The sequence below is a fragment of the Dermacentor andersoni genome, chromosome 2 (genome assembly GCF_023375885.2).
Source record: "Dermacentor andersoni chromosome 2, qqDerAnde1_hic_scaffold, whole genome shotgun sequence".
Lineage (NCBI taxonomy): Eukaryota > Metazoa > Arthropoda > Arachnida > Ixodida > Ixodidae > Dermacentor > Dermacentor andersoni.
In genome coordinates this window covers 235949116-235961616 of record NC_092815.1, presented here as the reverse complement: position 1 = coordinate 235961616, position 12501 = coordinate 235949116, and the positions used below count along the sequence as shown (strand labels likewise).

The following is a 12501-nucleotide window of genomic DNA, read 5'->3' as shown; positions in this document are numbered from 1 at the left end:
TAGCAACAAAACAGCGCCTAAATTTCCATTGCCTGTGACACCACGTCACAAGCGCGCCTCAGCAGAGTTCCCAATGGCCACAATGCCAGGGCACGAGCGCACCTCAACGGAACGGAGTGAGTGAAAGGGAACACCTCCTGCCCCAGTAGTGCACCAGGTGTTGCGTGAGTAGAGAGGGCATTGCAGCGACATACGTCATCCTCGCTCTCACCATCAGAAGCCTGTGTTATTTGTGCATTGTTTGTCCGCACAAGCTCTCACCTGCATTCTAAGTGCACCTCGGTAAGGCCAAATCAAAGCGTGCCAAGCGTCTGAACATGTTTGCATGCCCACGAAGAGTTCATAACTCTGACCGTCAGCGGCATTCAATTGGACATTAATGCTTTCACATTCACAACTCGGAAGAAGCGCTTAGGTGTGCTCAGATTTTCTTCTTTGTTTTGAATGAATGTCCCCTTATCTGGTGCTAGGCTTTGCTTGGGATCTTGTCAGTTATTGTTCTGCATATCAAACAAGTGAAGGGGTTCTGAAAAACGGCAGAAAGGTAGAATTTGTGGGAACAAAAATTTAAAGGCGATTGAGTTCTAAATTCAGAAGAAATGCATTAGCATTATGTCACAGTTCTTTGACGTCTTGGATCCATTATTTAAATCTTGTTCCCTATATTGCAAAGTGTTCAGGAGCTCTGGCCTCCACACACACACGCGCGCACAGGGTGTTTCAGCGAACACTTTCAAAATTTTTAAAATCTTGCCTGTGGCAGATAGCTGAATTTTAGTTTATGAGCTGGTCTACTTGAAAGCGGCAGAGACTACTTGCAGAAAAAATTTTAATGCAAAATTGACAAATAACAAGAATTCACTCATTAACTTTTTAGCTAATTACCTTATGACCCACATTGCAATTTACAAATTCTAGTAGTGGACTTCATAAGGTGGATCCACTTGGAACGAATTGTCAGGATGACACCAGTTTCGAGATATAAATTCCCAAACTTTGCGGAGAAAAGCATTGGCGTTCCAGTTATTTGTGTGCTTCAGTGCATGAAACGACGTTTTGTTAAGAACTTAACTGCACAACTCCATAAAGAGAAATACTGAATGTAATGAGAAGAACATAGTGGTGGCCCTGTCAGTTTGTGCAGGTAACCATGTCTCCGTGTAACCTAATGAACAGTCATTTTCCCGGGCCTGGTATCAACCGCGGCTTATCTTTAGTTTCCACTTGTCAAAGGTACCACCAAAACCCAAGTGAAGATTTCAAACACTGGTTCACTCCCCACCTATTGCGTGCAGGCCAAAATTTTGGTGCGGACACAGCACTGGACCCTGGACCAACCGAACCGAGGTGACCTGTGGCTCAAGCTGTGCCAGCACTACTCCAAGGGTTACCTGGAACCTGACTTCTACCAGAACACTTTGAAGGGGTGCCTGTCGGGAGCGTGGCCCATGAACCTGCCCGCATTTGCGGACCCCATCTTCTGCGAGGACTACCTGCTGTCAGCCGAGGGGCAAAAGCATGCTGAGCGGGTGCTCTACGTCGTGTCCATCAGCCACCCGTACATCACCTACTGTCCACTGCTGCACCCTGTCACGTCGCTGCTCCTTCACTACCTGTCCGAGGAAGAGGTGTGTGTGTGTGTGTCGATACAGTGAAATCAATATAACGAACTTCAGGGGAATCTGAATTGTTGATTATTCTGAAAGGTTGCTATAGTGAAAGCCCAAAAATTCATCATTCTGCCCATAAACCCATCAGTTGTTACCGTATGAGCTATCCACAGAAACGTTGCTTTTGGCTCTCGGCTTGCGCAATTGCTATTTTGCATAGATTCCACCGCGACCCACCACCGAAGCACTGTATAGTAAGAGTGACGCACGCAAAAGAGACACTGATGCCAAGAAAACCACCGACAAAGAGCAAGCTCCATATCGCCTCTCAAAGCGCGTGTGAACGACACCCTGCGGAACATGCGACAGTGGGGCATCCCCATGAGCACTGAGGTTACATTTCTCCATGCGCGCGGCTAGCACAGCTGCAGAAAAAAGCACAAAAGAAAGAGCCGTGCCTTTGTTTTGCTCTCGCAAAACCTGATACCTCGTCTCCTCCACAATAGGGAAAAAGAACAGTCCCTTCCCACATGTTTTTCTTCCAGCGCCGTCTCAGGTTTTCTGAATCCATGCACTGCAGCATCCGCTTTCTGTGCCTTGTCATTTGCTAGCCTACTGCTCCAGCTGCCATCAAGGATATACAGGAATCTAAAAATCCCGAGCGGAATAATAATTCGTAGTACTAAGGCATTGTGTGACTGAGAAACTGAATAATGATCGTTGATTTGAAAAGTTTGGCATTGTAATGTTCATAGTATTGAAATATTTTTACATTTAAACTATAAGCAGTGAGCAGAGAATTTCTGAGTCATTAATGTGATCTTTATAGTAACGAGGTTTCACTACTCACCAGCAATGGAAAACAGACACCTGCATGTGTGTGGTCCGCTTGTAAGGAGATCAACAGTACTCATTAGCTAGACAAACACATGCGGCTTCTCTGTTCAAAGGAATGTTGGTCATACTTGAGCACACCATCCCCCATGTGCTAAGCTTTGTTCTGTCTCGTAATACCTGCTTCAAGCAGTTATTATGCTTAGAACGACAAAACGCTGAGCTAGTTGGTAAGGATTCATTATGCAATAAAGAAGTGAGGACACAAGAGTAGAGAAGTGGACAACATGAACGCTGACTATCAACTGAAGGAAGCACTGAGGCGAAAAAAGAAAGAAGACACAAAACATCTGTGCATGCTCTGGAAAGGTAGCAACACGTGTCAGTCGGGTACATGTGCCAGTCTACGTGATAGGTAGGTAACTGTTCAGGCATTTGAGCTCTTCCTTATGTAAGGTAATCGAAGGCTGGCTCACGCACGCACTTCCGCCATTATTGATATGCCATGCCTCAACCACAAGGCACGTATCTCCATTCTTATACCTGTACAATATCGCCCATTCATCTAACTCTGGCATGCAATTACAATCTTGACAGTCTTGGCAATGTAACAAAAGGTTAGAAGGCGAACCACCGGCGATCAACCGGGCGTTGCAGCTGCCTGGTAGTGCAGAGCTCAGGCAGAGTAACACAGAGCTAATATTGCAGAAACCGTGTGTATTCTACTTTCCTGCTGTTGTAAATTTTCAGCAGCAGCATAATCGTGTTGCTGCGAAAATTTACACCAGTAACATAGTAAAATTCACTTTGTTACTGCAATACTAGCTGTGTTTGGTTGAATTCTACATCACCAGGTTGCTGCACCGTGCAGGTCATTTATGCTTGCGCCTCCGCTCATCTAGTGAAACGCGCAGTCCACTTGTGTTTACCGGAATACTGGACACGCTAAAACTCTCTATTAATGTGATAGGCAGATGTCGCACACTTTAGAGGTATCACATTCTTCTGAGGAAAAATGTGGGCTGATGCAGTGCAGTCTAACATGTGTCAAAGCTAAAACACATGTCGAACGCAGGGGTCAAAACGAAGGATGAAAGACTGCAAAGTGTAGAATTCAACAAACTGGCGCATGATTCAGAGGCCAGCTCTTTCAAAGAGCTACTTTGGCCCGAGAGAAGCATGCCTACAATCATGGCCTAATGATTAGAGCATTGTGTTGCTGTGCTCGGAAGACAAAGGTTCGACGCCACCGTCGGTCACAAATTTTTTTATAGCATTATAGGTGGACTTTGGCACTGTTTTCTAACAGAAAACTCTATAGTCGAGTACAACTTTAGAAAAAATTGGCATTTACTCCTCCAAGGCAAATGCACACGAGCCTCCACCAATGGGCACGCACTCTAGACTGATGTCACGAGCCGGACGGCCAGTGACTCCGCCAATGGAGAAGACGGCCGCCCACGCCTTGACCTGGGCCGAATCGCATCAGTCATGTGCGTCTGCCTCTCATCAGAGTGAATTCCCAAACTGCTTGCAGTGGTCTATCATGCCGGAAGTATTATTGCAAGCTCACGATGCACCATTTGTGCCACGTGCATTTATTCTGAGCTGGGATCCAGCGACGAAAGATTGCAGCGAGCATCACTGATGCTGCGCTACGCGAACTGGCGAAGGCTTGCCAAAAAACAAAAAAGAAAAAGTGAAAAGGAACAAAAAAAAAGCCTATCACATTCTTGAAAATAAGTTTATGAAAACCCAAAACCAAAAATATAACTCTTATACTATTTAAAACCAATAGTATTTATTTAAAACGATGAATGAAACATTTTTGTACCTTTCTTCCCTCAATTGTCTTCTCGCCCCAAATTTGCAATAGTTTCGATGAATGCATTGCTTTTTTAAGTACTTGTTAAATAGTAACTGATTAATTTTAAGCTCGGAAAACTAGTATTCAATGTTCCGCATACATGTAAACCAGCGCAAAAGCCATGCAGAGCTGCTATTTCTTCTTTTGCCCCTTGCAATGAAACTAAAACGCAGACAACGCACAGCATTGTAGAAGGCACGGGGTTATTTTTCTTTTGCGATCCGGCATGTGCTGTAGCATTCCCATCACGAGAGCTCTTACAAACCAGTCATCAAAATACAAAAGTCTTTATACCAAGAATTACGCATTTTAGAAGCATGCTTTCTTGAGCGGAACTATCTTAGTCGCGTAAGCAATCGGCTGTCGCGTTTTGGTCATCTGGGCAGGGCCTCCCCTTTCTTCTAAAGTTGTACCCGACTATAGGTGTGTTGGAACATCTGCTAGTGTGTCACCATGTGCATGAAGTCGCAAGTTTGCAAGAGACAGGAGGTATAAAAGCATCACTTTGACAAATAAGTGTGCCTGGTCGCTCATGATGCATGCACAGGTAGCTGTCGAGATGCTAAAATCATCACAATCTAACTATGTTAGCCATCACATATACTTGGAGAGTTACCAGTGGTAAGTTCTGGCCTAGTTTTTTTCCTTCTGTAAAGTGTACAATTGCCAGGCTTTGCAGCAAGCTACAGGTAGCTGGCGTCACCGGCAGCTTTCCTTGTTCTGATGCAGAGCACGAACGTAGCTTCAGCTGGAGCTTGCTGCAAGGGTGCCAGCAAATTCAGGGCCGCACTTTGGCGCACTCCCTATAAAAGTGGACCACACTGTATATCTGTACACTTTTCTGTAATTCTATTTGTGGCTCCTACCTCTCTCTCTACTGTTTGAGCCAGTGCAGCGATGCATTCTCTCTCAATGCAGGTGTACGAGTGTGTATGTGCCTTGATTGAAAATACAACGGTACGTCATCTGAGCCAGACCCGACTGATGCACGACACGTCAGCCTACACACTCATGCAGCTGACCAGGCGCCTCGCAGTGAGTGGCCTGGGCGCAATGCGATACGCCAGTGATGTGTTCTTTTTTTTATTTTTAGTAAAGCAAACATTTAACATGTCTCGCATTCTTGGGAGCTAACCTCAACATTTTGTGACCCTCTAACCGTTTTGGTGAGCCTATTCTGAAGATAATGCTGTAACACAGAGGTAAGCGCAGCACGGTAGTGCCAATGGTAGCGTGCTGTGCTGCACAGTGGCAAGGGGAGCGTTCTCGCTTTCTTTCCTCATGGCAGCTAACCTGTTCAGATGCTGTGCTTCAGATGCTGTGCTTCTAGTCCAAGACACACATCTGCGTATGGTGGTGCTCCCCTTACCACCATGCCTTACCTGCATAGATAAGGCATGATGGTAAGGGGAGCACCACCCATAACACATTTTGCAACATAGTGCCACAAATAACATCCCAGAGCTTGCTAAATGCATTCTGAGATAGCAACCGGGGTTGGGTCATTATATATTTTTTTTCCTTTTTTCTACATTCCCACCTGAGCAGAAAAAGACCTATTCGCGGCTTCTGCGCAAAGTTCAACAGGAGGAGGACCTGGAGAAAATCTTCCACACCTGGGAGCTCTGGATATTTCGGGGGCTGCCCCTCTACCACCTGGTATGTACGTCCTGTGCACTGCCAAGGTCAAAACATCCATGTGATTAAAAAGGGGCGGCTTTAGGTGAGGTTTGTTCAAAACGTTTGTGTTTATTCAAAATCAGTTGTGCAGAAAAGTACAAAAAGTATGCTTCTAGCCAGTAATACAGTGGGGGGCTACAGAGTTGAGAATTCTCCTGGGGACAGTCTCTGTTCAAAAGAACATAGTCGGAATCAAATTATGGCATACAGTGATTTAACGCAGTGCGATAAAATAATGAAGTAACTCAATTTAAACTGAAAAGCATGTATCAGCTTTGGGCACAGGTCACAACACAAAAGAAAAGGTGTCAATAAGGAAACAATTACGTGGTGTCCATATTCACGTCCCAGTGGTGGCGCCCTCTAGATAAACAGATGCAGGCCTTGAAGGCTATGCTTTTTCTGGTTGCATGTGGTGGGAAAGATTTTGGGAGTTCGAAACATGACATAAACTTTGGGTTTTTGACGCCGCCTATTGTATTGTGATGTATAAGCACAAAAAAAATGTAATCAACAATGAGACAACAAAGCAGGCACTGTTCATTATATTTAATGTTAAAAAACAATAAACAGAAAATATTTCATTGAATGCTAATTAGTGTGGTTCTTAACTAAATGTTGTGTAGCCTGTGATTTTATAGAATAAGGTGAATCAGCTCCATAATGTTACTTCAGTGAATGTGGTAGCGAACTTCCCATCATTAGTCTGTAAGTTCCAAAAGACTGTTAAAAAATAACCTGAAATTGTTCTAAGTGTGTGTCACTTTTTATACCTAGTACATTATGTACATGCACTAGCTGTCAAGTCAACATAGTTCTTGCCTTAAAGTTCTTGGCTTTGTGGAGCATGAGCTTTCGCAGTTGCACAATGTGAGATGAGATCACCTGTAATAAACACCAAGTATGCACAGTCTCTGATGCCTTCATATTCATGGAAGTGTTGTATGCTTAAAAACATTCTCAGGTGCAGCAACAAATTAAAATGCATGCAAGGCCATGTAAAGTATCTGAAGTCTGAATCATTTCCCATAAGACTTAGCACATGCATCGCTTCATTTTTGGCCATGGACGTGGCCAAGTAGAGCACCACACCAGGCTCAGTGTTCAAACGGGGTATGCTTGAGGGCACTGCAAATGCAGCATGCGAGCAGGCACGTTACGCGCTTTTATTTTTCACATTTCACAGGCTTTCTTTAGGGCGGAGAAAAAAAAGATGCAGTTTTGCCCAAAAGGGAAAGCATCGATTGCGACAGCAAATTAGCAGACAGCCAAACGAAGTAAGAATAGTACTTTTATTGGCCGTATCAAGTTGTAAACACTCGCTTGCTATTAACAAGCATGGTGTCAACGCGCACAGCAAACATGAACACATCCCACTCTATGACTGCGGACACTCACTGTCAAAACGCTGGCGTGAGGAAACCTGGCAGCAGCAGCGAGCGAAGTGGCATTTGTGCAGTCTATTGCTTCAAGATTGCTCTCAAGATACGGCCGTGCGATCACACAGCCGCTACATACGCAGTTGCAGCCGAAGAGAACGGCACCCCCCCCCTCCCGCCCCTCCTCTTGGCACCTCGCAACGTTGTGTGCCTCATGCGCAAGAGAAGATGGTGCGCTTCCTCTTCGCATTTGTCCCTTGCGGGGGCAAGATTGAGCCGCGATCATCCGCTCCCCTCGCACACTTTCTCTCGCACAAACAGCTTACGACATGAGGCGACAGTGTTACCACCCTTGTACTTTCAACGAAACCTCACAGCAACGCCCACGCCGACGGCAGAAACGCACTTGGAGTCTCCATATATTGTTATCACAATAAAATGATTCTGCAATAAGTAGGAAGTTAGAAGGCACTGAATTAGTGTGTCCTAGGACACTGCGACTTTCCTATGGGATATTTTGTCCTGGAGTCAGTACTTCTGAAGTTGGTTAACTGGCCAATCTTTAGTGGTGAGCGAATACTCAACATCACCTAATCAAATCAAATAGTGACCATTCGAATAATTTAAATCGTGAATCAAATATCTACTGCTTGATTTCTCAAATATTTGGTATATTCGGCATGAAGAACTCTGCGGTGCTGCACGTTGCATGCGTCGCGGAGCCCCTCGTGCTCGACGCAGAAAGACGACCGAGCGTACCTAGCCGGGACGGAATTAGCCCCAGCTAATGCAGTGGTGGACTTTGCCTTGCACGCGCCCCCCATGCATCGCTCCCGAGCGCCAATGCGGAGATACTCACAGAGCGGCGCAGTGCCAGCTGAGGCCACTTCTGTTGGTGCAAAGTTCGTTTAGGCCAACAGAGCCGATTTAATCGATGATGCTATGTGGACAGAAGGAACGGCAACAAAAGCAGCGGGTGTTTTGGAAAGTGCGAAAGCACGTGCGAAGATGGGCCAGCTAGCCATCAAAAGGCACGCAGATCGTGTTTGATACGCGATGCCGAATTTAATGCCACTTCATTGAAGAGCCCTGAATTAGACCCGTTCGTGCAATCTCTGGCAATAACCGATGAGTCACTCGTACGACTGTATTAGCGGCAAGCGTTCCACAACAGCTTGTGGCCCATTACTAGCTTGGCCGGTGCCGAATTTTTGCCACGTTCACACTGCCTAGGCCCAGCATCGTGCGAACTTGTCACAGCCTTCCTGATTTCAGAGTCTGACGGGTGGCAAAATACACCGAACCTGACAGTGAAAAAGCGCCTGCACTTTATCATCAATGGCGACCACGGTTGACCTACACAGCACCGACGATGGCTATGTGCAGATCGATTATCTAACCGGGTGATGCATGCTCCTCAATTTCGTCTGTCGTGCAGATTGGCCTTACGATAATCCAAATGCTGTGAATATGGGAAAGCACTTCTCTATTGTAGAGAAAAAGTGGAAAGGAAAACTTTCTATACAATAAAAGATTGCCATAAAACACAGGTCCACTATTAATCTGAAAACCTCATTCATATTCATTGCAACTTAACATCACTAATTATTTAGAAAACAGCACTTTATTCTATTCAACAGACATCCTCTTAATAAAAAATAATATTTTCCACACCTTTATACTCTAGAACTGAGCTGTAATCAGTAATTAGCATACTTATTTGGAGTTCCCTTCAATAACAGTGGACCATACTGTATATCTTGATTTTTATGTGCTGAAGTTGCTGACGGCTGGCTACATTTCTTGTTGTGCAATGCTAGGAGACTCCCGTGTACATGCAGCACAGTGTTTTCTTGCCAAAATTTGTGAGCATTACTCGTGATAAATTTTCTGATATTCAATATTCGGTTGGATATTTGGGTTTCTCTCCTTGATTTAATTCAATATTCATTTCGAATCTACTATTCGGTATTCACACACCTCTACTAATTGTGGAATCGGGCAGAATACAAAAGGTACTCCGAGTTGCTCTACAGCATGCATTTGTTCGCATTCTCCTTCGGCATATTTTCAAACCTTGGCTAAAATTAGCTGGAATAGCCATATAGCTGGCAAATTTTTTTCAATTGCACTGTTGTAAATCAGTCGACTACATTTCACTAAAGTTGTAAGCTATGTGTATCTGCCCTCCTACCTGTCTGTGGTACGTAAAATTATGCATCTGCCGAGTGAATGTTGAGTTAATCAACAAGCATAAGACAGCTGACATAAGGAAGTATAATATGGATAGAATTGAACATGCTCTCAGGAACGGAGGAAGCCTAAAAGCAGTGAAGAAGAAACTAGGAATAGGCAAGAATCAGATTTATGCGTTAAGAGACAAAGCCGACAATATCATTATTAATGTGGATGAGATAGTTCAAGTGGCTGAGGAGTTCTATGAGGATAGCAATAGGGGCTTGTTGGTATGGCATATCTTATTTTGTTATAGCGCAAGCTTGACACGGACAACAGAAGGCACATCTGACACACACAGCGCTGTGTCAGAAGTAAAGAAAGCCTGGGGAGCTATGCAAAGGGGGAAGGCAGCTGGGGACAATCAGGTAACAGCAGATTTGTTGAAGGATGGTGGGCAGATTGTTCTAGAAAAACTGGCCACCCTGTATGCGCAATGCCTCATGACTTCGAGCGTACCAGAATCTTGGAAGAACGCTAACATAATACTAATCCATAAGAAAGGGGACGCCAAAAACTTTAAAAATTATACACCGCTCAGCTTACTGTCTGTCGCCTACAAAGTATTTACTAAGCAAATAGAATCAGGAACACCTTAGACTTCTGTCGACCAAAGGACCAGTCAGGATTCCGTAAAGCCTACTCAACAATAGACCATATTCACACTATCAATCAGGTGATAGAGAAATGTGCGGAATATAACCAACCCTTATATATAGCTTTCATTGATTACGAGAAAGCGTTTGATTCAGTCGAAACCTCAGCAGTCATGGAGGCATTACGGAATCAGGGTGTTGACAAGCCGTATGTAAAAATACTGAAAGATATTTATAGCGGCTCCACTGCCACCGTAGTCCTCCATAAAGAAAGCAACAAAATCCCAATAAAGAAAGGCGTCAGGCACGGAGATACGATCTCTCCAATGCTATTCACAGCATGTTTACAGGAGGTATTCAGAGACCTGGATTGGGAAGAATTGGGGATAAGAGTTAATGGAGAATACCTTAGTAACCTGCGATTCACTGATGATGTTGCGTTGCTTAGTAACTCAGGGGACCAATTGCAATGCATGCTCACTGACCTGGAGAGGCAAAGCAGAAGGGTGGGTCTAAAAATTAATCTGCAGAAAACTAAAGTTATGTTTAACAGTCTCGGAAGAGAACAGCAGTTTACGATAGGTAGCAAGGCACTAGAAGTGGTAAGGGAATACATCTGCTTAAGGTAGGCAGTGACCGCGGATCCGGATCATGAGACTGAAATAATCAGAAGAATAAGAATGGGCTGGGGTGCGTTTGGCAGGCATTCTCAGATCATGAACAGCAGGTTGCCATTATCCCTGAAGTGAAAAGTTCATAACAGCTGTCTTACCAGTACTCACGTACGGGCCAGAAACCTGGAGGCTTACGAAAAGGGTTCTACTTAAATTGAGGACGACGCAACGTGCTATGGAAAGAAAAATGATAGGTGTAACGTTAAGGGATAAGAAAAGAGCAGATTGGGTGAGGAAACAAACGCGAGTTAATGATATCTTAGTTGAAATCAAGAAAAAGAAATGGGCATGGGCAGGACACGTAATGAGGAGGGAAGATAACCGATGGTCATTAAGAGTTACGGAATGGATTCCAAGGGAAGGAAAGCGTAGCAGAGGGCGGCAAAAAGTTAGGTGGGCGGATGAGATTAAGAAGTTTGCAGGGACGACATGGCCACAATTAGTACATGACCAGGGTAGTTGGAGAAGTATGGGGGAGACCTTTGCCCTGCAGTTGGCGTAACCAGGCTGATGATGATGATGATGATGATGATGAGTGAATGTGCGTGCAGGTGCGCTCCGTGGACTGCTTTCTTCTTGAGGGAGTGCGTGCCCTATACCGCATCGCAATGGCCATCCTCATCCTCTTCACTCAAGACCTGTCCCGTGAGTAATACCCCGACAGGGACACCGTGCCCAGCCATGTACACTCTCACCATCCAGGTAGTGTGGCAGTGGCCCTCAGATGCAAGCTCTGCTTCAATGATACCTCCTGCTACTAAAAGGCCGTGGGACATCTGTGATCGAAGCTGCAGTTTCTTGACCTTGGGTGCCTGTTACTACCACTCCCCGATTGCTGGTACAGAAGATATGGAGGCAGTAATTGCGCAATGTGTTCGTTGTCCAACAGCACTATGCTGTGTGTGCATAGTTGTGCTGCGCCTCCTTTGTCTTGTTGGTGGCCACTTCACTTGCGTACATGCTGTGCGCTTTTGGTGCAAGTGCACCATTGTGTGGCGGCTTTGATGTGCAGAGACACAAAGGCGGCCAAAATCAAAATGGCGATGGTTGAGCACCAATTGCAGCAAGGAGAAGCAGCAACAAGTGTGTTTCTGAGGGCCTCTGGCCGTGGTGTTGTAAGGAAGCCAAGCTGAATTCGTAAGTCATAACAGCACAAACTAAAACTTCGACGCAGAAATAAAACACAACCGCTCACATTTGTTTCCTTTCTATGTCTTGTAGTACACCAACTGGGTGCTTTTAGCACTCTGGGGCACTCTTACATGGCACATGTTACATTCAGCTTGTAGAGCGCAGTGTAAGCACTGTTTTTAGTAATTGGCACACAAAAATGCATGTATCACAGATCGGGTGGAACCCCAGGTCGTCAAAATTAATTCGGAGATCCCCACTACGGCATGCCTCATAATCGTATCGTAATATTGGCACATAAAACCTCAGAATTCTTTTTGTAATTCATCTTGTGATGAGGGTATGCCTGTCCTGTCTGTCATCTTTCCAAAAGGGCAGCAGACTTTAATTCTCGTGTTCACACGTATAGAAGTTAACTCACATCAGGCCCTGGCAATTCATTTTTCTGTTGTTGGCGTTTGATTTTTTGGGCACAAGCCTTTAAGGGGACAGGGT

The 12501-nt window shown here is 44.9% G+C and overlaps 1 protein-coding gene across 3 annotated transcripts in view; it reads left to right on the top strand.

Moving 5' to 3' along the window:
• Nucleotides 1–12501, top strand: part of LOC126539920 (GTPase-activating protein skywalker-like) — a 58010-nt gene that overhangs the window by 11802 nt on the left and 33707 nt on the right. For all 3 annotated transcript variants that reach the window (XM_050186739.3, XM_050186738.3, XM_055075714.2), the window contains 4 exons: nucleotides 1296–1628; nucleotides 5230–5346; nucleotides 5860–5970; nucleotides 11427–11520. In XM_050186739.3, coding sequence (XP_050042696.1) covers nucleotides 1296–1628; nucleotides 5230–5346; nucleotides 5860–5970; nucleotides 11427–11520 — 655 coding nt within the window. The remainder of the gene's footprint in view (nucleotides 1–1295; nucleotides 1629–5229; nucleotides 5347–5859; nucleotides 5971–11426; nucleotides 11521–12501) is intronic.